The following is a 25312-nucleotide window of genomic DNA, read 5'->3' on the forward strand; positions in this document are numbered from 1 at the left end:
CATAGGATTTGGGATCAGATGTGAACCAAATACCTTTTCTGCCCGTGATGAGCTGAGTTCAAGTGGCATTCCCTTCTCTGAATGTCCGTATGTCTGCTGTTAGGTAGTAATCTCATGCCTTTCTACACATCTTTTTTCTGTAACAATTGAATTCTACTACTTCACAGAGGTTGACAGGCATAAAACTGTCAATATGCAGATATTGGAGAAGAGCAATGTGAATGGGGGGCTAGAGGTAAGACTGAGAACCTCCTTCCAGATATATAGTTAGTCTTAACATTTTAACATGCAAGAAGCTTTCCTGGGAGCCAGGATAAAATGCAGGATATTGGAACAAATGGAGAAGATTCAGATTCAGCCAGTTGGGACCAGAACATGAATTCTGGCTCACAGTTATCCACCCAAGATAAGTCTGAGGGAAGTCTAAAACACTCCCACCAGACCTTTCAGCTTGTTCAGCAGATGGTTGAAAAATGTCCTGGGAACAAAGACAAGAGTTCATAAGTAATTTATTCCTGCAGCCTTGCAGAGTGTGTGGTACTTGGGGTGATGTTTTCATCTGAAAAGACGTTTCTCATGTACTTGTTCATTAGCTCACCTAACTTCAGTACTGTTTACTTCCTGCTTTCAGCTTTCTAGTTTCAGAATTAAAGCTAGGCTATGAATTAGGACAAGGTAGTGGCATTGAAACTGTGACAAAGAGCAAAAGCTCTTTTCAAAGGCTGCTCTTTCTGCTCATAGAAGCCAGACTCAACTTTTGCCTGGGGAATTTCCACTGAGAGTTACTCAGAGACCTAGGCCTGAGTTATGGTCACTGGTCTATCAAGAGAAGAAGTACTGACAACTTTAGTTTACTTCTAAAGGAACAGTGTTTACTCTGTTACCTTTCACCTTCCATGGTTGCAGAGTGAATAGTGAAAGGTTAAAACGTCGTAGAACAAGCAGCCAAGAGTCACAGGACAGGCACAGCAAGGCATGGAGGATGACAGTGTTAGCTTGTGACCTCTTCAGAGAACAGTGAAGGGTCTCTAACTTCTGTGGAAAATTATCTTACATGTAGTTTTAAGATTTGGGTATTTTGTGACATATCAGACAACAAAGGGTTCAGACTATGTGCTACTCTAACCTGCACTGCAGCATCACACTTAGTTCACTTGTTAAAGGAGCTCTAGGAAACCAACAAATCAGGCTGTGAAGAGAACTCCATGCTTGATGAAATCCCTATTTTGTAGGTGAACCATTTCATTTATATGTTTGCTACTGAAGAATGATTTTATAAATTAGCTATGATGTAAAAAATACTAAAGTAGTAACTTGGATGGAAAAGAGAATCCTCCAGCTCTAGGCTTCATGGAAACTTCTGCCTTAATGACCTTGAGAAGAAGAAATGTTAGTCAAGACTATCCAACTTCATGACCTTGATAACTTACAGGGAACAATGGGGAGAGAACACGAGGGCAAAGCCAAGTTAAAAATATCAAGTGAATGTCGTTGTTGTCGACATTAGGATGGAGAGTCAGAAGATGAATTTATTATTCATGAAGAGTGCAGTGAGCAGGTTCCTGATAAAGGCCCCTTCAGTCATATTCTCCTCATCGTGAGAAATAACCCATCACTTTACCGGAGATAGGAAGACTCACAGGTTGTGCAGTCTTGTCCTTGAGAGTCCTGCAGAGGAGTGATACTGGAGTTGCATAGGAAGTGTGTTTCATGTACCAGCCAGATAATCTGTATTATTTAAAATAGAGCAAGGTGGAACGGGAGCAGTGACAGACTGGAGGTGCTTAGTTTAAAATGTTTGCAGGTAGTGTGGAATGGAGGGGCCTCTCTTAGCTACTAGGGCAAAAACAGACATGAAATGCTCATTACAATCTGAAGGTAAAGCCAGGGTGAGGTTTTGTTATCTGTTGTGAGCAGTATTCCATATACATAAGAGAATAGGAGATTCAAAAAGAAACTGCAGTGCTTAACTTTTGATTCTATATACCTAGATATAAGTATATAAGATTTAAGCCCAAGATTCTTCATTTATCATGAATTTCCAGTTGAAACTGATACTATTGATCAAAATCAACCTGATACATTTTTGATCTATGGAGGTCACAGGAAGTTCAAAGTAAACTTGTCTGTTCTATCTTCCCTATAGATGCAAGGCATCCTATATTAGATATTGAATTGTATATTGTAGATTGCAGAATATATACCTTTGTTGTCCTAACTGTTGCTTTACTAAAGCCACAATGTAGATCATTCAAACTTTTCTTTGTAACTTTCTACTTTTCTCCTCTTCCTCCTCTTTTTTGTTCTTCTTCTAATTTCATTTCCAACATATTGTCCTAGACACGAGAGAGTCCTTTTGAATTCACTGTGCTGTAGAAAGGGCATTGCAACCCCACAGTATGGGCTGTTGTGGAAAATGAGAGGAACCCTGCTTGCAAGTGTAAGAACACAGGTGTAAAAGCCCAGAGATTAGATTCTGGTCAAAACTTGTCTATGAATTATGATTTTGTTTCAATTTGCAAGGTTAACACTTAAGATAATTCATAATCATTGTATATGTGCTCTGCTCAAAATCCTGTGGACTCGGTCACTTCAAGTAACCATAGGATATGAGGACGCGTCAAGCATTTGTAGTTATATAGTATTCTGTACAGTGCAATGTACTCTTCTACTGAGTGATTCTGTAGCAAACAATAAAGTAGATACACATGAAGCTTATGTTTGTGATTTATGAAATGAAAACATTTAAGATGCCTAATAGAAGCAGCATGATGATCCATTGAAATAATACATGCTGCAAAACACTTTGTACAATAGCAGCCACAAATAAATAACAAGCAGGCTCATGCTGAGACTCACGTTCAGAAAACAGCATTATTTTCCTGTTATTATCTAGTGCTGACAGTAAAAACTGGTAGAGTATATCTCTAGCATACTTCATCCCTAGTAGTGAATAGAGAAAAAGTATATATACTGCTAAAACAATACAAAATTTATATTATATGGAGTTATGTATAACTCTACTATTTTATAATGTGAAATTTTCTAGATGTCGCTTTTAAGATTAAATCTTTGGGGTGTTATGATGCACATTTTTGGTGCTTGCAGTTAGAAGGCAAAGGCAGCCAGATCTCTGTGAGTTTGATGCTAGCCTGGATTACCAGTGAGTTCCAGGACAGCCAGGGCTGTTACATAGAAAAACACTGTCACCACAAGACCAAGGGACTCTCCTTTCACTGATGTCCCACAAGGCCATCCTCTGCTACATATGAGGCTGGAGCCTTGAGTCCCTCCATGTGTACTCTTTGGTTGGTGGTTTAGTCCCTGGGAGCTCCGGGGGTATCAGTTGGTTCATTTTATTGTTCCTCCTATGGAGCTACAAACCCCTTCAGCTCCTTGAGTACTTTCTCTTGCTCCTTCATTGGGGAATCTGTGCTCAGTACCAATGGATGGCTGTGAGCATCCACTTCTGTATTTGTCAGGCACTGGCAGAGCCTCTCAGGAGACAGTTAACAGGGAAGCAAGAGTGGGTGGGTTAGTGAGCAGGGGGAGGGGGAATGGGATGTGGGGGTTCAGAGGGGAAATAAGGAAAGGGGATAAAATTTGAAATGCAATAAAAGAAATATCTAATAAAATTAAAAGAAAACACTGTCTCAAGAAAAAAAATTAAATCTGATGATAAAGCTTTCATGTTTAATACTCAGTGTGGCAGTTTCAGGGTCATTTCCTACTGGAGAGCTACAGTAAACTTCAGAGACTTCCTATCTCGCCAGCTTCCCTTCTCCCCTCTCATGTCTTTTTTTTATTTAATTTTTCTTTTTTATATTTATTTTTATTTATTTGCATTCCAGTTGTTGCCCTCCTCTCAGTCTGCCCCCATATTTCCTCCTCCCATTTCTCCTCCCCCTTGCCTCCAAGAGGGTGCTCCCCCTCCACCAGACCTTCCCCTTCCCTGGGGCCTCAAAGCTCTCAAAGATTAAGCACATCTTCTCCCACTAAGATCAGAGTAGTTCATATATGCTCCTGGTTTGTGATTCAGTCTCTAGGTGCTCCCTGGGGTCTGGGAGATTCCTGCTCTTCCTATGGGGTTCCTGTCCCTTTCACCTTCTTCAATCCTTCTCCCAGTTCAACCATAGGGTCCCCTTACTTCAGTCTAATGTTTGGGCTTAAGTATCTGCTTCTATCTCAGTCAGCTGCTGGTAGGGCCACTCTGAGGACAGCCATGTCAGGCTCCCATCTGTAAGCACTTCATAGTAGTGTCAGGCATTGATAATCCAGCATGAGATGGGTCCCAAATTGCACTGGTCATTGGACCTCTTTTCTTTCACACTCTTCTCCATTTTTGTTCGTTTAGTTCTTTTAGACAGGAACAATTCTGGGTCAAGAATTTTGACAGTGGGTTAGTAACCCTGTCTATCTACTGGAGATGGACTCCTTGAGTTCTCTTTCCCCAATGTTGGGCCTTTTAGCTAAGGTTATTCCCAATGAGTCCTGAGACTGGGTCATCTCTGTAGAGCACCCGCCCCCACACACCTCCCACTCCCTGAGACTGCTTATTTACATTTATTCTCTTGGATCTATGGGTTTCTCTCCTGACCACCTCCAACCATATCTGATCCTTTCCCCTTGTTCTTCTACCTCTCCTCTCCCTTCTTCTGCTTCCTGTGATTAATTCTTTCCCTTTCCTAAGAAGGGTTGAAACCTCCTCACTTGGGCATTTCTGCTTGTTTTACTTCTTATAGTCTATAGGTTGTATCCTAAGTATTCTGTACTTTTAAGGCTAATATCCATTTATCAGTGTGTATACACCATGCATGTCCTTTAAAAAAATTTATTAGATATTTTCTTCATTTACATGTCAAATGCTATCCCAAAAGTCCCCTACAACCCTCCCCAAGCCCTGCTCCCCTACCCACTCACTCCCACTTCTTGGCCCTGGTGTTTCCCTGTACTGGGACATATAAAGTTTGCAAGACCAAGGGGCCTCTCTTCCCAATGATGGCCGACTAGGCCATCTTCTGCTACGTATGCAGCTAGAGACATGAGCTCTGGGGGTGCTGCTTAGTTCATATTTTTGTTCCACATATAGGGTTGCAGAACCCTTCAGGATCTTGGGTACTTTCTCTAGCTCCTCCATTGGGAGCCCTGTGTTCCATCAAATAGATGACTGTGAGTATCCACTTCTGTATTTGCCAGGCACTGGCATAGTCTCACAGAAAACAGCTATATCAGGGTCTTTTCAGCAAAATCTTGCTGGCATACATGCATATCCTTTTGAGTCTTTTGAATTACCTCACTTGGGATGATATTCTCTAGTCCCATTCATTGGCCTGCAGAATTCATGAATTGGATTGTTTGATTTTTTTGGAGGTTGACTTCTTGAGATATTTAAATATTTTGGATATTAGTCCTCTGTCAGATGTAGGGTTAGTGAAGTTTTTTTCCCAATCTGTATTTTGCCATTTTGTCCTATTGATAGGTGTCTCTTGCCTTACAGAAGCTTTTCAGTTCCATGAGGTCCCATTTATCAATTGTCTATCTTAGAGCGTGAGCCATTGGTATTCTATTCAGAAAAATTTTCCCTATGCCAGTGAGTTCAAGGCTCTTTCCCACTTTCTCTTCTAGTAGACTCAGTGTATCTGATTTTATTTTGAGGTTCTTCATCCATGTGGACTTGAGCTTTGTGCAAGGTGATAAATATGGATCTATATTCATCTTCCTACATACAGACAGCCAGTTAGACCAGCATTTGTTGAAGACGCTTCATTTTTATCCACTGTATGTTTTTTACTTCTTTGCCAAAAAGCAAGTATCCATAGGTGTATGGGTTTACTTCTGGGTCTTCATTCTATTCCATTGATCATCCTGTCTGTCTCTGTAACAGCACCATGTGATTTCTTTCTCACTATTGCTTTTGTAGTACAGCTTGAAGTCAGGGATGTTGATTTCCCCCTGGAAGTTCTTTTATTGTTAAGAATTGTTTTGGCCACCCTGGGTATTTTGTTTTTTGGGTTTTTTGTTTGTTTGTTTTTTCATATGAAGTTGAGAATTGCTCTTTACATGTCTTTGAAGAATTGTGTTGGAATTTTCATGGGGATTGCATTGAATCTATAGATTGCTTTTGGTAAGATAGCCATGTTCACAAATAATCCTACCTATCCATGAGTATGGGAGATCTTTTCATTTTCTGAGGTCTTCTTCAATTTCTTTTTTCAGAGATTTGAAGTTCTTGTCATACAAATTTTTCACTTGCTTGGTAAGAGTCACACCAAGATATTTTATACAATTTGTGGCTATTGTGAAGGGTGTTTTTCACTAATTTCTTTCTCAGCCTGTTTATCATTTATATAAAGGAAGACTACTGATTTGCTTAAGTTTATTTTATATCCTGCCTCTTCACTGAAATTGTCTAGCAGCTGTAGGTGTTCTCTGGTGGAATTTTGGGGTCACTTATGTATATTATCATATGACCTGCAAATAATGATACTTTGACTTCTTCCTTTCCAGTTTGTATGCACTTTATATCCTTTTGTTGTCTATTTGTTCTAGCTAAACTTTGAATACTATATTGAGTAGATAAGGAGAGAGTGGGCAATCTTAGTCTTGTTCCAGATTTTCATGTAATTGCATATAGCCTCTCTCCATTTAATTTGATGTTAGCTACTGGTTTGCTATATCTTACTTTTATGATGTTCAGGTATGTCCCTTGAATTCCTTATCTCTCCATGAATTTTAACATGAAGTGGTTTTATATTTTGTCAAATGCTTTTTCAGCATCTAATGAAATGATCATGTGGGTTTTTTTTCTTTGAGTTTTTTTATATAGTGGGTTATGTTGATGGATTTCCATATATTGAAGCATCCCTGCATCCCTGGGATGAAGCCTACTTGATCATGTTGAATAATGGTTTTGATGTGTTCTTGGATTCGTTTGCTAGAATTTTTTGAGTGCTTTTATATCAATTTTCATAAATGAGATTTGTCTGAACTTCTTTTTCTTTTTTGTGTCTTTGTGTGGTTTAAGTATCAGTGTAACTATGACTTCATAAAATAAATTAGGTAGTGTTCCTCTTGTTTCTATTTTGTGGAAGAGTTTGAGAGTATTTGTATCAGCTCCTCTTTGAAGGTCTGGTAGAATTCTGCACTAAAACCATCTGGCCCTGGGCGTTTTTTGTTGGGAGGTTTTTGATGACAATTTCTATTTCCTTTGGGGTTATGGGACTATTTAGATAGTTTACCTAAACTTGATTTAACTTTGGTACTTGATATCTGTCTAGAAAATTACCCATTTCTTCTAGATTTTCCAGTTTCGTAGAGTATAGGCCTTTGTAGTAGGTTCTGATGATGGCTTTAAAATTTCCGAAGGTTTTGTTGTTAGGCCTCCATTTTCATTTCTGACTTTGTTAATTTGGATACGGTCTCTATACTCTTTAGTTAGTTTGGCAAAGGGTTTATCTGTGGGGCAATGGGCTATGCACAGACAGCCTGGTCTCCAGTCGAGTTGAGGTCGTGAACCCCCAGTAGGGCCCAGTGGTGATAATTTTCACCTACATGGGACGGAAGGTCTTCCCTCATATCTCTTGGACCCCTGGCTCCTTTCGAAGTTACTGCACCCACAGCCCCCACAAGAGAAGCATGTGGCTAACAGTTTTGCACAAAATGTCCCAAGTTTCTAACATTCAGGCTAGACTGCTCCCAATTACCTAGCAACAGCAAGATAACAATCCCACTATAAGAGGGGCTGCTTGGCCCCAACTTACTCTCTCCCTCTTACTCTAGCCTTTCTTCTCTCTCTCCTTTTCCCCCTTCTCTTGGCCATGGCCCATCTCTCTCTCTCTTTCTTTCCACCTCACCCCCTGCCTTTCTACAATAACGCTCTAAAACCATAGATTGTCTCTGTTCATCAAGACCTGCTGTGCTTGGATGATGGGACAGGCTTTTTTCTAATGAGCTGCTTCTAATCTCCTGATGGAAGGCCTTCCTGTGCTCTAGCCATGAACTAAGGACTCTTGCCTGTGTGTGAACCTCTCTCCATCTGCCTTCTTTCCTTATCCCTGGGGCCAAGAGTGTCACCCTGGGGCCCTTATTCTGTTTTCAGCACCTCTGCTGTATCCAGCGTGGGATACCAGAGACTGAGAACCTGGTACGGGTACCTTGTCCACCCCCTGCCATGTGGTGTTAGTGGCTTCACACAGCCAGATGCCCACCCAGGGCCGAGTGGAAAGTGCATCCACCTGCCCAGAACACAGGAACTCTGGCGGGGTTCAGGCATTCTCTCCCTAGCCCCCTCTTCCCCTATACCCATAGCCCCACATTTATCTTCTGTTAATTTCCTCTAAAAGAACAGCTCTTGGTTTGGTTGTTTCTTTTTATTATTCTCTGTTTCTAACTGCTTGATTTCAGCCCTGATTTTGATTATTTCCTGCTGTCTACTCCCCTTAGGGGTGTTTGCATCTTTATGTTCTAGAGCTTTCAGGTGTGCTGTTAAGTTAATTGTATGAGATCTTTCCAGTATCTTTATGAAGGCACCTAGTGCTATGAATTTTCCTCAACACTGCTTTCATTGTGTCCCATAAGTTTGGGTGTAATGTGTCTTAATTTTCATTGAATTCTTTGAAGTCTTTGATTTCTTTCTTTATATATTCCCCTTAAGTTATTATTGAACAGAGAGTTGTTCAGTTTCCATGAGTATGTGGGCTTTATGTTGATTTTGTTGTTATTGAAGTCTAGCCTTAGTCCATGGTGATCTGATAGAATGTATGTGATTATTCCAGTTGGCCTTCTTGTATCTGTTGAGGCTTGTTTTATGTTTTATTATATGGTCAATTATTGAGAAGTTTCCATGAGGAGCTGAGAAGAAAGTATATTCTCTTGTTTTGGGGTGAAATGTTCTATATACATATGTTAAATCCATTTCATACATAACTTCTGTTAGTTTCACTGTGTCTCTGTTTAGTTCATGTTTTAATGACCTATCCATTGGTGAGAATGGAGTTTTGAACTCTCCCACTATTGTTTTATCAGGTTCAATGTGTGTTCTTGTGAGTTTCCTTTATAAAAGTGAGTGCCTTTGCATTTGGCACATAGTTGTTCAGGAGTGAAACCTCCTCTTGGTGCAGTTTTCCTTTGATGAATATAAAATGTCCTTCCCCATCTCATTTGATAACTTTTGGTTGAAAGTCTATTTTATTGTATATTAGAATGGCAATTCTAGCTTGTTTCTTGGGACCATTTGCTTGGGAAGCTTTTTATCCAGCCTTTTACTCTGAGATAATGTCTGATATTTCTTCTTGTTTGTCTAATTCCTGAATTCCTTAAAATATAGACCAAGTGTCCTGCCTCCATAGATCAGTTTTGGAGGCATTGAGCACCTTTAAGAGCTGTGAAATCTTTGAAAGAAAAAAGTTTGCCAAAACACCTTCCTGCAATATTGAAGTGTTTGATACTACTGCTATATCTTAGAAATCAGTGTATGGAAGGAATGGTTTATTTCCTCTTACAGTCTGCATCGGTACAGTCCTTCATGGAAGGAAGGCATGCTCATGTTGCATTTACAGTGAATAAACAGAAAGCAATGAATGCTTGTTCATGTTTTCTCTTTTTTTATTTTTAATATTTTTATTACGTATTTTCCTCAATTACATTTCCAATGCTATCCCAAAAGTCCCCCATACCCTCCCCCCCACTTCCCTACCCACCCATTCCCATTATTTATTTATTTTTATTTATTTTTTTTTTTTTGGGCCCTGGCGTTCCCCTGTACAGGGGTATATAAAGTTTGCATGTCCAATGGGCCTCTCTTTCCAGTGATGGCCGACTAGGCCATCTTTGAATACATATGCAGCTAGAGACAAGAGCTCCAGGATACTGATTAGTTCATAATGATATTCCACCTATAGGGTTGCAGATCCCTTTAACTCCTTGGGTACTTTCTCTAGCTCCTCCATTGGGAGCCCTGTGATCCATCCAATAGCTGACTGTGAGCATCCACTTCTGTGTTTGCTAGGCCCCAGCATAGTTTCACAAGAGACACAAAATCTTGCTAGTGTATACAATGGTGTCAGCGTTTGGAAGCTGATTATGGGGTGGATCCCTGGATATGGCAATCTCTAGATGGTCCATCCTTTCGTCACAGCTCCAAACTTTGTCTCTGTAACTCCTTCCATGGGTGTTTTGTCCCTTTATGTGCCCCTATTTTATACCCTCCCAAGCTCCAGCCCATACAATAGTGTTGTCCTAAATAAACATGGGGTGTTTTTATTTACTTAAACCTTTCTACAGAAGTCTTCTAAAACAAGCACAAAAGTATGTCTCCCAGGTGATTCTAAATCCATTCAAGTTATCAGTAAACATCAACCTTCACACAGATTACACATAGACAGACCTATTTCACCACATCCAAAGCAGAACTCCTTTGTAAAGGAAATGAATTATTATTAACAGAAGCAACAGATTCTGCCTTCAAAAGACTTGCCTGTATCAAAGGAAGAGCGAATGGGATGCACATAAAATATGATTGAGGTCAGTGGCTTTTACAATAACTCTATATTCGAGCAGAAGAATAGTCAAGGGGTCATTAGGTCTACAATAATACCCTAGACACATTTGGAGCTGATAGCCAGAAGCCACCTGAAGTTATTGTCCTGTTGATCCAGCAAGATGACTGCATTCTCACAAGGTCAAGAACATGCTTGTGTCATAGAAAATGAAAATGTACGATGTGCTGACTCTGTGTTAGCTACTGAGCATATTTATTTATCAATATACCTACTCCAATATGACTTATGATAGTTAAATCATTTTAAAAATTATAAAACACAGAAATGGAGTTTAAGATTTTTGGGTGTATGTGTGTGTGTGTGTGTTTTTATTGGATATTTTCTTAATTTACATTTCAAATGTTATCCCCTTTCCTGGTTTCCCTTGGAAAAACACCCTCCCTTATCCTCTCTCCCTCCCCGTGCTCACCAACCCTACTCCTGCTTCATGTCCCTGGCATTCCCCCACACTGAAGCATAGATCCAAGGACAAAGGGCCTCTCCCACCATTGAAGTCTGACTAGGCCATCCCTCTGCTGCATATGCAGCTGGAGCCATGAGTCCCACCATGTGTGTTCTTTGGTTGGTGGTTTAGTCCCTGGGAGCTCTGGGGGTACTGGCTTTTTGTTGTTGTTGTTGTTCCTCCTATGGGGCTGCAAAACCCTTCAGCTCCTTAGGTCCTTTCTCTAGCTCCTTCATTGGGGATCCTATGTTCAGTCTAATGGATGGCTGTGAGCATCCACTTCTGTATTTGTCAGGCACAGGCAAAGCCTCTCAGGAGAGAGCTATATCAGGCTCTTGTCAGCAAGCACTCATTGACATCCACAATAGTGTCTGGGTTTGGTGATTGTAAATAGGATGGATCCCCAGGTGAGTCAGTCTCTGGATGGTCATTTCTTCAGTCTCTAAGCCAAACTTTGTCTCTCTGTCTCCTTCCATGGGTATTTTATTCCCCACTTCTAAGATAGATCGAAGTATCCACACTATGGTCTTCCTTCTTCTTGAGTCTCATGTGGTTTGTGAATTATATCTTGGGTATTCCGAACTTCTGGGCTTCTAGGCTAATATCCACTTATTCGTGAGTGCATATCATGTGTGTTCTTTTGTGATTGTGTTACCTCACTCAGGATGATATCCTCCAGATCCATCGATTTGCCTACAAATTTCATAAATTCATTGTTTTTAATAGCTAAGTAGTACTCCATTGTGTAAATGTACTACATTTTCTGTATCCATTCCTCTATTGAGGAACATCTGGGCTCTTTTCAGCTTCTGGCTATTATAAATAAGGCTGCTATGAACATAGTGGAGCATGTGTCCTTATGACAGGTTGGAGCATCTTCTGGGTATATGCCCAGGAGTGGTATTGCTGGGTCCTCAGGTAGTACTATGTCCAATTTTTGAGGAACTGCCAAACTGATTTCTAGATTGTTTGTTCAACCTTGCAACCCCACCAGCAATGGAGGACTGTTTCTCTTTCTCCAAATTATTGCCAGCATCTGCTGTCACCTAAGTTTTTGATCTTAGCCATTCTGACATGTGTGAGGTGAAATCTCAGAGTTGTTTTGATTTGCATTTTCCTGATGACTAAGGATGTTGAACATTTTTTCCAGGTGATTCTCAGCCCTTTGGTAATCCTCAGTTGAGAATTCTTTGTTTAGCTCTGTACCCCATCTTTAAATAGGATTATTTGTTTCTCTGGAGTCTAACTTCTTGAGTTCTTTGTATATATTGGATATTAGCCCTCTATCGGATGTAGGATTGGTGAAGATCTTTTCCCAATCTGTCCGTAGCTTTTTTTTTTTTTTTTTTTTTTTTTTTTTTTTTTTTTTTTTTTTTTGTCTAAAGTTACAGGCCCCAAGAAGTAGAATTCTAATCCAAGACTTAAATCTGAAGAACCAAGCCACTGTTTAATATTGCATTCATAATGTTAGGAAGTGAGCTTAATGGGAGATGAAAGTAATTAGTGTAACAAACAGGTATCTAATTACTGTACTCAACATATTGAAATTTGTTAATATGTTTTCTTGTAGCAAGCCTTTAAGACCTAAACCTTTGTAAGATTCTTACACAGCCAGAGCAGTTCTGAGGTCTGAGGTACAGGATTCTTCCAAAGATGACCTTGAAATTCCCATTATTTCAGACATATATACATTGAGGGCTTCTGGGTGAACATATCCTTAAGAATGCTATTGATGCTAAAGCTAAATCTCATCACCTTGAAGCTCTCTTATGATCTGAAATGAAACACGCAACCCTATTCCTAAAGTAACTGCAACAAGAAAACAAGCATACTTCTAAAGATTGTGATATGTCTATAGGCAGTTTAGAATTCAAGTTGGTGAGGTCCCTGCACTGCTCTGGCGATGATATAGCCAAATGGTGATAGCCTTAATTATATATTATTGAATGAAATTGTTTTCAGATTTACTTAATTATAAATCAGTCTGCAAAATTATAACTTTAAAATAGCAATTAGTGTATACAAAGATAAAACCACACCATTATATTTAAACAGGAGAATTTGAAATAATTCATGCAATTTTAATTGTTACAGTTATGTTTAAGTATCTTTCTTGCTACAAATTACATTTTCTTTGAAAAAGAAATTTTTTTATTCTGTTCTAACCAACACATTTTAAGTGTGTAGAGTTCTGGCTTTATATTTTGTATCCCAGGTAGATTAATTTGTGTGTTATTTTTCTTCATTGTTAACTTGGAATGATTCTACAATTCCCTGAAGTCATCTATTCCTTCTCATGAGCTAGAAATAATTTTTTTAAAAAATATCCTGCATATTATTTCCCATGGCTTACATGCAACTAAGATCTTCTAGATGTGAGTCAATTTACTCCAATTTATTTACCCATTTCCTTTAAATTCAAAGAAACTTTACAGTAGTTCTTTTAATAAAAAGTGGGCCAATTGTTTTTCTTTTGTCCTTACTTTGCAACTTTCTTGTGAGCAGGATGCCAGAGATTAAAAAGTAATAATGTAAAAGACATCCAGATGACTTCACAAACACTAGTATATTAACATATACATGAATGGATTTCTGAAATAAACGTAACTGGCTTAGATCAAACCCTAGAATACCAAGGATTTTCTAAGATTTCAATAAGGTATGGATCTGGCACTTATGTTAATAAGTTGAAACTTAATCACTGATTCATCAATGTCAGGAGAGGATGGGTCCCTGGGGATGCTGAGGATGTAAATAGATCATCAGAGAAGATACATCACCAAAGGGCTACTCATCAGGTGTGCAGTCTCCTAAAATGTTCCAAACTCTAAAACAATAAAAGAAATCCAGGTCTGTTATTTGTAAGCTGCCTTGTCTATGTCCTTTTTTTTTTCTTTTTTTTTTTTTTTCCTAGCAGCCTGATCTGAGGCAGACACAGGATTTTTTAAAATGTTGCCTTTGCCAGGCTTTGTGGAGCAAAGTACCTGTGTCTGCAATACCCACCCAAACCCAGGGCTCCTACAATGTGCAATATAAGCTTTCCATTTGCAACATGACATATTTGAAAGAGCAAATCCATTTAGTGGCCAATTAAGAAAAAGTAAAACATTTTAGCAGAAAGAAATATGAGCCGAAAGAAGTCCATTAAAGTTGCCTCTGCACAACCAGAGTTAAGAGGTTCTAAAATAGAAGATACTTTCCATGGCGAGACACAGCCATGTCTGGGTTTATTTTGGATAAAGCACTGCAGGTGTTTTTCCTTAGTTTAGATTTAATCGCACTTAGGAGAAATTAATGTACAATTCTGCATATTTTCAACATCCTGGCCACAGTGGTATATTTCATTTTAATTGAAAAGAAATGTGATAAATACATTTATGTGCAGTTTTATTTGATGATATTACATTTGCTTAGCATCTAATTTTCATCATGAGAATTCACTGAGGACTCATCATTCCACCTTGTAATTAAGTATACAGATTCATTGCCTTTCACTGGTTGCCACCATCTCTGATTGTAGATGATTCTTTCCATTGGACCCAAGCCTGTTTTGTCAAGCATCACAGGATTTCCTTATATTATGTAAAGACTCCTCCCTATAATTTTAATGTGTGAACCATTTAATCATTATTAATATCTGATTAGCATCTGATATTATCTGGAAATATTCTTCAAAATAAGGGCTCTGCATAGTAATCTGCTGTTTTTGTTGATATTGTTTTACCTACATCTAGACAAGCATTACTGTGCTTGTGGTCTTATATCTGTTTTGTAAGAGATTCCATTCCTTCAAGCTATTTTGTGAGCTATGCTGAAAGATTACCATCAAAGATGAAACCCAGATTTAAAGGATGAGTTTATTAAAAAGGTTTGCTTGCAGGGCTGGAGAATGGCTCCGTGGCTTATATACAGTGGTTTATACATAGTGATTCATGACAGAGACCGAGGTTCAATTCACAGCATTCAGACAGTGACTAACAACCTTCTGTAGAACAAAGCTTAGAGGATCAGTCACCATTTTCTGGTCTCTGGGGTACAAAATTTATGTGGTGCACCAATACACATGCAGATAATCCACCCATAGACATAAATGATTAAAAGTATTTGCCTACACTGTATCATATTTGGACGTGTGCTTCAAATAGAGGCAGTGTGTGCTATTAAACAGCATTCCTAAACAGTTCAGATGTAAGTGCAAGGTGCTTTTCCAAAAACTGTAAGGATGTTTTTGTCCTTAAGCCAGTTTACTTCTGAATACCACCTAATTGATAGTAAATATTGAAATCAACAGTTCACAGGGTTGACCTTGTTCTTCAGTGTCATACAGTACAGTGCAGTAGCTTCATCCTGATCCTTTAGAAACACCACTTTTTATTTACAGGATCATCAGATTAAGGTCTTTACAAAATTCATTAACACAGCTGATGCTGGTAAGTAGGGCTATGGTCGATAATTGCTCAAGAATCACAGCCTTTGAACTTAAAACACATGCCAGGAACTGGCAGTGGGTACAGAAGAAATATCAAAAGTCCATGTTCCTTGGCACTAATGATAATTTGTGAGCACTGAATAATACATTAGTCCATCATGGTTTCCACGTTTTAAGATACCGAGAGCGTGTTTATTACCTAGTTTAACAAATATGTGTATTATTACTTCCTTTTTATTCCCAAGAATCATCACAGCAAAAAAAAAATCATAGAAATGTTATTTAGGAAGTCTGAATTTAAGATGCTCAACTGTGATCAGATGAAGAAACGGAGCAGACATGCTACTTGTGATGGATCTTCAGATTTCCCCTTACAATATATAGTCTTCATTGAGTATTCTCCTTTCATTCTTCCACTCATTCACAAATGTTATTGATTCACATCCATTGAAAATGAATGCTGGAGGATACCGTTTTTGGCACTGGAAGCTTTGTAATATCAGTTGCCGATTCAGCTTAAGTTAAAAGATTATCAAACTGAATATAAACAGCAGGAATAACAAAAACCACTGGGGAAAAATGCACAAAAAACAAAAGCAAACAAACCAACAAAAAAACGTTCTGTGATGTAAGAGCCAGAAAACTTCAGAATGTTTTTACCCATGCACTTACACGTGTGCACAGACTATTCACAGCATAACCCATCTTGCTTCACATATGAACATTTTTCACTTGGATAATATTTGGTTCTAAGAAATCGCAGTGAAATGCTAAATTCCATTAGAAAAACAAATATATATCCTGGAAACACCACAATCCCATCATATAAGCATATGAAATGTTCATATTTTTTAGATTTAAGTTCACACATATAAGTTTTATTCATTTTAATTCAAAATATAGATATCGTTATTTCTGCATTTTTCGTTATCATTACATTACTGTATTCAAAAGCCTTACAGGTTGTGTCATTTCCATGTAATCTTACACAGACACATGAACATATGAATATGTGTATTTATACATGTATGGATTATTGTCATTTTTTCTAAAATTTAGGGTAGAATTTGTATATTTTCTTTAATATAAGGTTTCCCACACAAACAACGTGAGTATACATACATCCAGAGGATGAGTTGTGGATCTAAACTATCCTTTGTCAATGCCTATGCAGTGAACATTTGTCTTTCATCATTTGTTTTTGTATCCATTGTATTCTCTAATTAGGAGCATGGGCAATTTGAAAACATTTATGACAATTCATGTTTCTCTTTCCAAGACTGAAAACAGAGTCTGAAAGACAAATGTCAACTGCATGACTAAGAATGAACTCAATAGTGAAAACTTGAGCATAAAAACAATGCCTTTGTCTTGGCTGACCACTGCTGGGGCTGGGCCCTGTTCTAAAGGCACTTCAAAGACTCAGTGGCCACTCCTGTGGAGAAAGCTTTGACTGTTCCCTCTTTTGATTTGTTGATCTGCATTATTAATTCCCGTGGTTTTCCTGAATATAGTTAATCTTTTTAGATTGGAATTTTCCTTAGTGCCTTCTTTAGGCTAGATTTGAAGGTGATATGTTTAAATTTGTCTTTATAATGGAATGTCTTATTTTCTTTGTCTATGGTGATTGAAATTTTTGATGCATACAGTAGTGTGGCCTAGCATCTCTGGCCTCTTCAACTTTACAGGACATCTGTCCAGTCCCTTCTGGATTTTAGTTCTACATTGAGAAGACATGTGTAACGCCAATATATCTGCTTTTATTATGTAACTTGGTCCTTTTTCTCTTTCAGCTTTTAATAGCCTTTCTTTGTCCTGTTTATTTAGTCTATTGATTATGTCACCAGTGAATTATCTGTTCTGGTCCAGTCAATTCGGTGTTCTGTATGCTTCTTGTACTTTTATAGGCATCTTCTTCTTTTAGCTAAAAAATGTTTCCTTTGTGATTAAATTGAAAATATTTACTGAGATTTGACCTGAGTTTCTTCTCCATCTTCTATTCTCATGATTTTTAGATTTGGTCTTTTATATGGTGTCCTGAGATTCCTGGATATTTTGTGGCAGGATATTATAGTATGTTTCTCTGCCTGGGATGTGCATTTCTTCTTTGTGCAATCAATGTCTCAGATTCTCTTTTCCATCTCTTGTATTCTGTTGGTAAGGCTTGTCTCTGAGGATTCTGTTTGAGTTCCTAAATTTCTCTGATCCAATTTTTCCTAATTTATTGGTTCTATTTTCATTTTCAGTTCTTGAACTGTTTAATTCATGTCCTTTCATAGGTGTTCTTTTTTCCTTAGCCAGGATCCCCTTAACTGCTTAGTCCCCCATTCTCTTACATTTCCTTATCCCCTTTTTCTTAGAAGCCCCTTTTCCTTTTTCTTAGACAGCTTTCATAAGGAAACTTTTTAGAACTTAGAAATAAATACTAAAATCACTTTTAAAAAAAGTTTTATTCATTTTTTCTTTAAGGAACTCTACTTCATTAAAACTATTTTAAGATGTTTTGGTTTGGGGTGGGGATGGTTCATTTTGTTGTTGTTTGTTTTTGTCCTTCAGCCATGTTGGAATATCCAGGAACTGCTAGATCTAGTGAAGAGATATTATCCTGGCTCTTATTGATTGTGTCTTTACACTGGTATCTTGGATTAGGAAGAAATAATTCTGCAATTCTAGATGTTAAAATCTAGTCTTGTCATTGTTGGGTAGGTGTTTTGTTCCTTTTGTAATTATTCTGTTGCTCTCTCTGGTTTTAGGAGAGTTTGTAGCCAGCTAGTACAAAATTCAGAATCCTGATAGGTGAGACCACTAGGAGTTTTGAGTGAAATGTGTTCCTAGATATTAGAAGCTGACACACAGAAAAGGACTATAGCTGGAGGGGTGGGATATTTCTGACAAGGTAGGGGGGATCAACAAGAGACAGGAAAGCAGGAGGTCCCATCAGGATCTGCAAATAGTTGAGAGAGGCCAGAGCAGAGGGTCTGCTATTGATCTCCTTCCCTCCCTCCTTCCTTCTCTGTCTTTTTCTCTCTCTTTTTCTCCCCCCTCCTCATTCCCCTCACTCTTTCTCTCCCCTTGCCTTTTGACACAAGCAGTTGGAAGGAGGGTTGCTCTCACTATGTGTAAGCAGAAAATTTCATAAACACTAACAGAAATTGAAATGAGTGTAGACACAGGGTACACAGTGTCAGTTTATACTGTAAGACAGCTGGCCTATCAGGCTGTCTGAATTAGGAAGTGACAGTATAACTTGAGTATAGCAAAAATGCTTATTAAGAAAGAATAAAGACTAATGTGAAAGTATCAGAATCTCTGTGCTTTGAAGGCTGCCATGTTTACAGTTTCTAATCTCTGTGAGATTTTCAGTGGAAAACAATGAGACTCTTATATTTTGGATTTTGTTCTGAGGAGTAAGAAGGTAAGAACATGAGAAAGGAATGGAAGCTGGCTTTTTAATGAACTGTCAAATGGAGCCTCAAAGGAAGAGAGACAATAAGATTAAATTTTAGAGAGGGAAGTAATATTTCATTTTCGTATAGATTTCTCTGCACATTTCAGATGGAAGTGAATGGTTGTGAGGCCTATATCTTAGTGGAACAGCAACCCACTAGCATGTCCCAGTCCCAAGCTCAGTCTACATCACAACCAGTGACATACAATTCTGGTTGTTCTCATATGACCAGGAAGAGTCAGAGAAACAAATACTTATCTAACAGTGTCTGCCAATGTTTGAAGATTTATGAGGTTAACAGATTAATCACTGCTGGGGTCTGGAATCAGAACTACAGATTAATCATTGCTGGGGTCTGGAATCAGAACTAGCTTTTAAACATGAAGAAACTTTATATATGAAGCCCATGCATAAGTTATAAGATCCTAAAACTGGTCTTCTTCATGGGTGATGCAGATACTCTGTTGAGGATGGGGCTTTATTATAATAGAGAACAAGTTGTCCCTTGTGCAGATGTGATGTGAGAGATGGTTGCAGAAGATACGATACGGTGGAGTGCCCACGTAAAGCAGAGATTATTTTATAAAACTACATGTAAAAATAAAGAAGAATAAATAAAGGGAAAGGTTTTGTTTTGATTTGTTTACATTTTATGTATACCCACTGAGTGTGTATGTGCGTGCGTGTGTCCATGCATGTGTGTGCATGCATGCATAAACACAGGCATGTGCCTGTGTACATGTGTCATGGTATGCCTGTGGAGATCAGAAGACCACTTTCGGGAGTCAGTTTTCTCCTTCCATCATGTGGGTCTTGTTAACAATCTTAAGTCATCACAATGGGTGGCAAGTACCTTGACCTTGGCCATATCATTAGCCAAAGTTTTATTGCTTTGAGTGACTATCCTAATATCAATTCATTAATTTTTAATTGAAAATTGGTTTTAGAATGAATAATACACTCCTATAATTCTTTAGATAACATATAGCTTTAATTTATGAGCCAAACATAGAATTATATGGCATAATTCATTAAGAGAGTTCTTAATAACTGACCACTTTTTGTATAAAATTCTCTTTCTTTTCCTCAGAATAAAAGTTTGAAAAACAAATTATTGTCAGGAAGCAAGCTGTGTGGGATTCATGCAGAAGAGGTGAGTACATATGTTATTTTCATAAGTTTAATGACTTAATATTAAATTAAATCTCACATAATCTAAAGAGCTAATAGCTTTTTCTCTAGCACAAATGAAAACTCTGAATAGAAAGTAATTTACATTGCACAAATGAGAAACTAAAAGTGCATTCAATGAAAGTTCCTAAGATGATTTTCTAATTCCTCTCTCAATTGTATGGATTGAGTGTCCCCCAGTAGAAAATTACTAGATGCCTAGTGAATTCTCCTATGCTTTATTATATCCACCAAAAAAGTTTCTGGGGTTAATTTTACCTTACCCCCCCCCCAAAAAATACACCCATTTGTTGTTTGTGTGTGTGTGTGTGTATTTTTCTGTGCAGCAAGATTGTCTCATGGATTACTCAAGGAGTGGCAAACACTATTCTGAGTAATACATATCTAACCACAGTAGTCAGTTTTATCTAGTTCTGACCTGATCCTAAGTGTAATATAGAACCATAACTTGTAGGGACTTTTAAAGATAGTAGTAGAGTAATACTGAAATTTACAAGTAAGTATAATTCAAACAGAAAAGACAAGAATCCTGTGTCCCAGGGGTACTTAGAGAGCATGCATAAAGATAAATTGCACATGAAAATCCCATGGATGATAAAGAATAAACCTGAAAGCTTTTGCATTCCAAGAAGACATGATGCCTGGGATGGAAGGCAGCTTACTTAGAGAGGCTGAAAACTGCTCAAAAAGACCCATCATTGTCTAACTATGATATTAACCCAACTCCCCTTTGTCCTGAATCCCTTTCCATCACCTTTCTAGAGATGCAAAAGGAGAATTTTCTTTGTAGAGAGAAATGTTGTCATGAGTCAGTAAAGAAAAAAAAATATAAACTTCCTCACTCTTTGTCAAATCAAGTTCACAGACTTAGGCAATACTAAAAGTTCAAGATGTATTCTAAGGCAAAACCATTATCAAAAAATACCATACCTCAAAGTTTACATTCTGTGGAGAATAAGTTTCCAATAATATATGCATATTTGGTGGAAAACTCAAAGACATAGAATGCAAATGTTGATTCTTCTTGAGTAGAAAAATCAAACTGAGTAGTTTGTAGATCCAATCCAGGGAATTGTTTTATTTTATTACATTGTGCTGTGTTTGGACAGAAATAAACATGACATCGTTCATATTATTAGGATTATTGAAATATGACAAATGTGTATTTTTGACAGTTCTGGATACCTTGATATAGTCTGCAGGGGTGATGTTTTGAATACGAAGTGTCTGAGACAGATGGGATGCAGACACTTGTAATACCAGCACTTTGTGCTATAGAGTCAGGAAGATCAGGAGTTCAAGGTCATTGTTAGCTAGGATAGTGATTTTGATGGAGGCATGAGCCATGAAAGACTCTATCTCCAGAAACACAAAAATAAAAAAATATCTGGGTAAAAGCTACACTATAAGACAATGAATATTTTGCCAGGGTGCCCACAAAATTCAAGTACATGAGAGAAGGGATCACTAGAGGCATTGCTTATGTTTCAAAAATTAAAAAGGAAAAATTAAATAGTCCCTACATTTATACTTTACCCTCTTCATTCAAGAACTGTTATATATTCCCTTGGCTCAGTAAAAATTAAATATCATATGTTCATTGCTATGTTCCTCATATTATTTCCTTAGTGGGTGAAATGCAGTAAGTTCACATAATTAATTCATTTTTGCTGTAGCTTGTTAAATATTTATAGAACAATATTAGAGCTTAATACTCTGGGTAACAAGGGAAATGTTTACGCTGCCACAACAGTATTTTAAAACAATATGCGCAAAATTCTGTTACTTGATTCATCATTCTTATTCAAAAGAAAATGACAGTCTTCTCAGCTGGAGAGAAGCTGCAGGAAGCATGTCATCGGAGTCACCAACTCTCAACTCTAGACCCATGCAGGAATGAAATGCGCTGTGATTTGGCAGAGAAGAACATGTGCTATGGCTTTTCCTGGAGAGATGTGAACGACTGTGTATTCACTGCACATAGGGCACTAGCAACAGAATGAGTAAAAACAGCTGCATCACTGAAATCCTCACCGCAGCATAGGCAACACCTCGAGAAAGCTATACCTCTGGCTATGGTGCATATTGAAGGGAGCTTAGTGGGTTAGAGATTCCCCTCTACCCAGCAGTTGCCACTGTTTATGTGACTATGCTGAGGCTGCCATGAGTCTTCCTGAATTCCTGGGCTTCCTGAGCCTGGTGGACAATCATTAGCGTCCTAAGTCTTGGGAGCCTCCCTCCTCCCTCTAAGAGCTGTTTCAATTCAGAGGAAATAGTTGTACGACAAACATTCCAAACAGAAAATGCTATCAACACCATCTGCCATCACCACCACTATTATTTCATAGAAAGAAAGCTATTTGAACATAAATTTGTAAAATGGAATCTCAGATTAGACAGTTGTCTTCTAAATGAGACTAAGGAGTTAAAATGTTCCTTCATGGCTGCCTACAACTGCATCATTTTCTTCTAGCTGTCCTTATTATTCCCTGCTTTAATTAGCTCATACACATGCAGACTCCATGGTCTTCATGATCTGAAATTTAATATTGCATTTACAATTATCTATGTAGTGAAAGTAAAGTTACTGTCATCCCAAATGTTATATCATTTGTTAGAGTCTTCTTTCTTTTGATAATCTTAATAGACCTAAATATTGCTGTCAAGTTAAAACAGTATGTTATATGGGTTCAAATTAGCATGCATTCCACAATAGGTATATTTCTTCAGATGTCTCTGTTTTTGAATAATCTTTGTAAAAACATCAGAAAGGATTTTGCTTATTCGTGTACTGATAATTAGATCTGGATGTTATCTTCATGATAACAAAGGGCAAGAAAACTACCATGGTCTGGTCACTAAATGCAAAAAAATATGGGGGAAAAATCTCAATTTAATTCTAGTTTTATCTACTAAAGCCACTATCAAAAAGCACTTTAAATATTGATGGTTATAAGGAAAAGCTTAAATCATACTGTACAACTTCTATGTAAAACAGATTGTAAATGGATATCATAAATGGTTAAAATTAGTCCTTTGTGACTCCTGAGAAATAAAGCACTAACTATGAGGCAGAGTGAAGATGGCATTGGACAGGTCATAGAAATACATACTATGTGCAGTAATGATCTGCCAATTCCTTCCCACACTTATGAACACTATGTGAGAGGAAGTCTGTTTCCCTGAGAGATTCCTTATCTTAGCTAAGAGTCCTGAGTACCAGACTGGGACAGGACTGTTGTTTACTAAATGAGTGGCATAAGTACTTATAGCCATGTAAATCAAAATCATCATAGAAAACAAAGTTAGTCTGAAGCTAGGCTCAGAACCAGTATTCATTTTTTTGTAACACTTGGGAAACTCTGAAAGAGAACAGTTGTAGGACCTATTAATTCCAAAGTAAAAGTTCCAGAGATTGGAGGGTCACATGTAAATATTCTTTATTAAGAGCCACTGGCAATCCTATATTCTCACTAGTAAATTTTGGTCTTCTTAACATAGGACATTTCACACACTGCTCCTGTCAAGAAAGGATAACTTTTGATAGGCATGAGATACTTTTTTTTTTTATAAACAAGCTAACTAGCTTCAAACAGCCCTGTTACCAACTTCTTTTTTAAGACATATACTTTTCATTTGTTTACAATCTATTCACATCACTCCCTTTTCCCTTTCCTCCCTCATATTTTTTCTTCCAAAGCTCCTGATCTCTGCTACCTCTCCAATTGACAACCTATATATATTATCATTATTGTTACATATGCATATAAAATATATAAATTTAGTCCTTTGGGCCTGTTGAGTGTTGTCTGCATGTTTGTGTTTTTAGGATTGACAACTTGGTATTGGATAACCAATTCCAGGCCTCATCCCTGGAAAAGACTGATTTTCCTCTCCATCCTGGAATTTAATCTGGGGTTCAAAAGGCTTTGTTTATGCTATCACAGTGAGTTCATAAGTAAAGCTGCCCTGAACCACTTCACAAATCTTCATGTGATTTCAGATCAAACAACATGCTAATTTTCACATCATTCTGATTTTAGGATGTGTGTCAAAGAAGTAAGGACTATTCTTTCTTAACTTTTGTATATTCGCCCATGCTCATGTGTATATGTGCATGTGTGTATATGCCGATGTGGATGTTTCGCCCTAGTAAAATATGAGGATGTATTATTTCAATAGTAGAAACTCAGTGAACAGAAGTACTCACATTAAATATTGGTAACTGTATCTTTTCTAAAAGACTGAGGATATATAATTTTCTTCGATACATTAGAGATAAATTATCACAATACAGATAAATGCTTGTAACAATATGTCACTGGAAACAATTGAATTTGTTTAGCATTTTTATACTTATAATGACCCTGCTAAATGTGTGTATCTCTGCAACCCAGTTCACCCTTAAATCATAGAATTTGTCATTCTGTTTTTTCAATTTGTTTGCTGATCTCCGTTGGAAATACAGTGCTTTAAAACTGGCCATCCATTTACACTTACCCATCACTGATCTTAAAAAGTAATTAAATAAAAACAGAGACAACTGCATTTAAACATCACACATGAAATTGCCACTTAAAATTAGTTTGTTTATCATGCCTGAATTACAGATATTTCGTATGTTGGGTATAGAGTAGAAGACAGAATGTTTATTTAAGTAACATCTTTTTAAACATATAAATTTTTGAAGAGACCACGAATTTTTGCTTCCTGACCCAGATGGCTGCATGTCTGATGCCAAAGCTAAGTTTAGTCTTCTCTGTTGATTATCCAAATTATGGGATTCCATTTGACTAGGCTGAAACATTTATTCCTGTGTAGTGTGAAAAATTCAAAACTTCAGAATTGAAAATATAAGTGAGCAGAGGCACTAATGCACATCTCTACTTTTACAGTCTAAAAAAATCCAAGCCCAGCTGAAAGAGCTCCGTTATGGGAAGAAAGATTTGTTATTTAAGGTAAGCATCTTTCCTGCTTCCACTCCAAAATGCTGGCCCAACACCTAAGCTGCCAAAAATATTACTTGAACCAATTGTAATTGCTAGACTTTCTAATGAAAAATTGCTCTTAGCTGAGTTCAGATTCCCTCTATTTTCTTACCTCTTAATTAAAGAGTATAGGTCTATTTGTTGTCAGAGGCAGAGTTGATTCTAATGTAGTAAAGCTCCTGTAAGTCATTATGGTCATTATGAATTTGGATGAATTGTCTTTGGTAGATTTCCATAAAATAGAGGATACTTTGA

At 37.6% G+C, this 25312-nt stretch overlaps 1 protein-coding gene across 2 annotated transcripts in view; it reads left to right on the top strand.

Moving 5' to 3' along the window:
* Window positions 1-25312, top strand: part of Luzp2 (leucine zipper protein 2) — a 433644-nt gene that overhangs the window by 311987 nt on the left and 96345 nt on the right. For both annotated transcript variants that reach the window (NM_178705.5, XM_006540826.4), the window contains exons 6-7: window positions 19969-20031; window positions 24965-25027. In NM_178705.5, coding sequence (NP_848820.4) covers window positions 19969-20031; window positions 24965-25027 — 126 coding nt within the window. The remainder of the gene's footprint in view (window positions 1-19968; window positions 20032-24964; window positions 25028-25312) is intronic.

The sequence above is a fragment of the Mus musculus genome, chromosome 7 (assembly GCF_000001635.26).
Source record: "Mus musculus strain C57BL/6J chromosome 7, GRCm38.p6 C57BL/6J".
NCBI lineage: Eukaryota > Metazoa > Chordata > Mammalia > Rodentia > Muridae > Mus > Mus musculus.